Source organism: Anopheles marshallii, chromosome 2 (genome assembly GCF_943734725.1).
Source record: "Anopheles marshallii chromosome 2, idAnoMarsDA_429_01, whole genome shotgun sequence".
Classification (NCBI taxonomy): Eukaryota; Metazoa; Arthropoda; class Insecta; order Diptera; family Culicidae; genus Anopheles; species Anopheles marshallii.
This window is the reverse complement of record NC_071326.1, coordinates 72,576,699-72,581,544: the sequence shown is the minus strand read 5'-3', so window position 1 is coordinate 72,581,544 and position 4,846 is coordinate 72,576,699. Positions and strand designations below refer to the sequence as shown.

General features: G+C 42.1%; 1 protein-coding gene across 1 annotated transcript; it reads right to left on the bottom strand.

Annotated features, from left to right (window-relative positions):
• Positions 1-3,976, bottom strand: LOC128709684 (lysozyme-like). Its single transcript, XM_053804694.1, has 4 exons — positions 3,892-3,976; positions 362-547; positions 222-295; positions 1-159 (listed from the first exon to the last, which is right to left on the bottom strand). Exons 1-4 carry the CDS (start codon positions 3,974-3,976, stop codon positions 1-3), a joined length of 504 nt encoding a protein of 167 aa, XP_053660669.1.
• Positions 3,977-4,846: the final 870 nt, after the last annotated feature.

Below are 4,846 nucleotides of genomic sequence, written 5' to 3'. Positions count from 1 at the left end.
CTATTGGCGGGCGGCTCCATACTCGGCGGCCTTACGCTGGATGCATTCGTCGACCTTGGTCTGGTAGACGATCGGCACCTGGTTCTTGCAGTTGTAGCCTCCAAGCTTGTGGATGATCGCGTGATCGAAGCAATCGATCGTACCGTCACCATTACAGTCCTGGTGGGAGTAGCGTCGCACGTTAATGAACACTCTTAGCACTATTGTTTGATCGATCTTACCTGGCCGAACTTTCTCATATATCCCTGGACAGTTCGCGCCGCACAGTACGGTTCGTTGGCACAGTTCGGATAGGCTGCAAAACACACAGTTCAATGAGTATTTGCCCCTAAAAGCCCATCTCTGATCGATTGCTACCTACCATTCTGGGAGTCGGGTGAATCGCCCTGCTGGACGGGCTTGCCGGCATCGGCCCAGTACGCCCAGGTAATGCGGAACATACCGCACACGTCGCCATTGCACCGCAGCGACGCATCGCAACCGGACGATGCCTCACAGATGCAGGACAGGCACACATCCGTCACAGGATTTTCTAGCGCTTCGGGAGCTAACGAGAGGAAATCAAAAAGAGATACAAAGTGAAACGATGAATAAAAAAAAACAACAAAGACATCAACGACCAACCCGGAAATAATAGTTTCCATTCTATTCGTTATTGTCCTCGGACAGAAAATGTGGCCTTCAAGCGGTACGATTTATCGCCGCACAAAGTCACTACGAAAGCTACGTCCCTGTACCGATGATTACATGCATTACCCATCGTCATCAGACCAGGCAAACGGTTGTGCCGATCGCTTATCGCACCCATCGGCAAGTGATTGAGTGTGAGCAGATGGGAAGGTTATGATGCCGATGGTGCCGTAGCTGATTATAAGATGAAACGGTAGGAGTCAATCAATTGAAATCAATCACGGCGTAAGTAGGATTTAGCGGTGCACGGGGTGCAATGAGTTATGTGCCGCTTTCGTGTGATTATTATGTGGTGTTCTACCATCAGCCGGTGCTTAGCTCATTCTCCGATTGGGGAGACCTGGAAGATGCTAACCTGCGCTAAATGGCCACATAATACAGTCGATCAATCTTCTATTGAAGGACTTTTACTATTAATACAATCTTCAAGAGATGTTCTTTTAGCTCTTTACGATAATAATGAACGATATTTTGGTAAAGAAATGGTGAGGAAATATCAGAAATATGTAAAGCCATCCATTTTTTTTGTTGCTTTCGGTTGGATCCAGGACTTCCAGGGTACTAAACACGAATTTCCACGAAGGAATAAACTACTAGGCTACTAAAGATACTACGCCTGCAGGATGTCGCTAAGTTTAAGCACATGTTAACGAGTAATTCTTCTTCATCCAGGAACTAACGATGCCATATTAAGAGATGTTAAACCCTTCTCGAAAGAGCTTGGGTGTCTAAGTATTGAAGAGCATCTGGTGCTAGTGTACTGAATATCTGCTACCTCTATATTTTTTTTTCTGGACATGACTCAAGGGCTTGGTGAGTAGGTCTTACTTTCTTAACCCCTATCGGCAGGGTGCGGAAGTAACTTGGGGTATTTAAATGAATTTCCGAAGAAATTTCTATTCACTCATATTGGAGGACCCTTTATGGCTGATCAGCTCTCACTTAGCTAAGATATATAGAGATCGTATAGAGAGCTTAGAACGTAATTGGGTTTAAACCCTTTGAGACATTTCATGTAAGCTGTTCTACATTCAATTGTTATGATGATTATATGTGAACTATTATGCAATCATCATTGCTTCGGTCCTTCTGGACTGAATGGACTCCACTGCACTCGTACATTCCCTGTTATGATCTCACTCTCACTGGATTGAGACGTTTAGACCATGTACTGAGTGTATTAGCGGCATTTGATACTTCGTCTAAACTATTATATTGAGCTCCTTCGTTTCTGAAGCTCCCCTCGTTTGCCATTGATTGTCCACTTCGGAATAATCTATATCCTACATATATTCCATTTTTTAGACTGCATCTCTAAACGATTTCACAAACTTCCAGCAAGATAACATGACAACGAAGGTTATTCTGTGCGTTTTGGAGGGACCGGATATAAATCAATTATTATGAGTTGATTCCATGCTAGCTAAAACCCGATTCTTGGTGGAATGGGATGAAAATTCATCATTATGAGTTGGTTCCATATTAAAACCATCCAATATATTTCACTGTTAGTATCAACAATTGGTTCATTAACGACGGCTGTAGAGACGAAAGAAACTCTCATGTTTCAAAGTCTCTTTAATATTTTAACAACAACATTAACGACGGCTGATCCTGGTGAAAGTGTGTTGAGCTAACATAATTTCCGGGAAGTATAATGAGAAATTTTAATACAAGCATGATACAATTCAAACGTCCTAGTCCGAAGTGTTTACCTATCGTATCTGCGCATTGCGAAAACCATCAAGACACACGAATCTATAACTAAAATACGAAGCTTGTATACGTATAAATATATTACAAGAATAATGGATTGTTTTGTCCCAACCTAAGATGGTTTCCTTTAATCATGTTCACCTATTCATCACTCACTGGCTATCCGTGGCTTATCAATCAACACAAACCCAAACAGATTCTCTTTACAATAAGATAAATGTTTGATTGATTGGTATCACGATTAAATCACCCAGGTAAGATCCTTCTTCTCGTCTAGGCTTATACTTGTGTCATCCAAATAAAAATCCGAATCAAAAAATAAATTAGCGACCAATGAGTCATCGAAACCAAAAATAGATGACGGTTGCATTGTCTAATAAGAAACCCCGATCTCTTGAAGAATATAATTGGGCGAAGGATAAACACACTCTCCAAAAGCGTTTCAAAAAAACTTAACGACAATACAGTTAACACTTCGTAATAACATACACTTAAAAGTCCGAAAAGCCTCCGGGTCTTTCCTTGACTCCTCGTGTGACCTGTACCCCGTTCGAACCCCCATTTAAAGTCGATAGCCAAACACCGATTAATCATTAACTCGCGTGGCCCCAGGAACCATCAAATCAAACACCGTCCCGTTATGAAACGGACTGCTGTCCATTGCCTCGTGAGAGTTTCAACAGCAAAACAATGAAAAAGTCCTCAAGTCATCTGGGACCGAAATGGACAGAAAGGCAACACCGGAACCGGTTCCAACCGGAGCCCCTGGAGCATTCAGCCACTCAAAAACATCAAGGCCAAGTGTAACCGTCGCGAAACCGTCGCCGTAAACAAATCCGATTAAACCCGTCGTAGGATAGCACACATCAACGAGCTGAAGCTCAACATTGCAGATCGTGTGCGACAATCGCGCAAGAACTGTGCAGAAAAACAAACCGGTTAGCCTGGTCTCAGTCGGATTTCTTTGTTTTCCTTATCGCCCATGATTATGTTATTAAAGTTCTTTTGCCTAGCTGGACGATCGCTCCGCGTGTGCCCTTAATGGGCGATGGGTCAAACGGCGAATCGTTTTGCAATAAATCAAAAGGTTGTTCACAGCGTATGATATCATGTTGAAATTGTTATTACCAGCTTACAACTGCTTGTGAAACAATTATCGCACAGTTATGCAGATTAGTTGTGTGTCCGACCGTGGGCAAGCGTATTACTTTTGCACAACTGCAAAACAAATCATTCTTGATCTCCGTGTGTGACACGGGCGAACATGATTCTCTTCCCATTTAGCACTTGAAACTCGTCAGCGACAACAGCAAATGTTGAGTCACACCTTTGTCGTGTGTGTGTGTTGCGATCGAAAAGATGCAATTGCTGTGCTTCCGCTACGATTTAATCGGAGACTACGATCAGCTTGTCAAGCGCTGTTTGGGAATAAACCTGGCAAAAGGAAGCTTAATATTAACCCATTCCCTAACAATCGCCACTTACCGATGTGAGAAACATCCGCCATTACACTGCCGAAACCGACGGCAATCAAACACAGGCAGACGATCGCGACAGATTTGGGCTCCATTTTCGGTACAGTCAGTCACTAGTCTGCCCACACACAGCACACAGCACGACGCGGATGTGATGCGGCTTAACGCAAAACAAAATGGACCGTCAGAACGCTGGACAACGACCGAAGGATAAGTGGCGTCCGCTTTACACGCGTTGAGCTTACCGACTGAATCGTGTTCGCTGATCGCGAGCGTGTTGTTGATGTTGCGCCTTTAAAGACGGCGCGAGAGCAACCCTATTAAAACCTTGCCCGGCGGTTGATCTTGTGTTTGTGATTTGCATCTCTTCTTGATGTAGCAGTGGGATGTGGGGGGTTCGAAGACGTTGAACACTAATCGTACCTAAGAAGAGCGTTGTTGCTTGAAAGATTAGCGGCTAAGTAGTTTAGAAGTACCCATTGGACTTGATTTATCTAATCCCTAAAGGAAGTAATTGAAAAATAACGAGAGAAATGAGATTAAATCTTTAAAGATTGGATAAAACTGGTCAAACTTTGGTATAATCGTACAAAAGAAAATACATTGAGTATGTCATGGAATTTCAAACGAAGAATTGCAAAGCCAACTTGAAATTCCCCATTACACCGATCAAAATCTACGAAACTTTTCCCAAGGTTTTATTTACAAATTTAACATCATCAAGACCCTAAATTGAGTATTTTTTAAATTAATTATTAATTGAGTATTAAATAAAACGGAACTCTAGAGACTTATCAATGAACACGAAGGCAATGCGAGAAGATTTTAATAATAACGTATATCTTTGGTATCTTTGTTACCGTTCTCTTAATAATTAAAATGATTAGAAGTAAAAATATTACAACTTTCAACTTCCGACAACGAAAAGTATGCTTTCTTGTCTAATTGTTTAAAAACATGAATAA

Coding starts and splice junctions, on each gene's coding strand:
- LOC128709684 (XM_053804694.1), bottom strand. CDS start 3,976: ATGGAGCCCAAATCTGTCGCGATCGTCTGCCTGTGTTTGATTGCCGTC. Junction 548..3,891: donor GGCGGATGTTTCTCACATCG/GTAAGTGGCGAT, acceptor TCCTCTCGTTAG/CTCCCGAAGCGCTAGAAAAT. Junction 296..361: donor TTCACCCGACTCCCAGAATG/GTAGGTAGCAAT, acceptor TGTGTTTTGCAG/CCTATCCGAACTGTGCCAAC.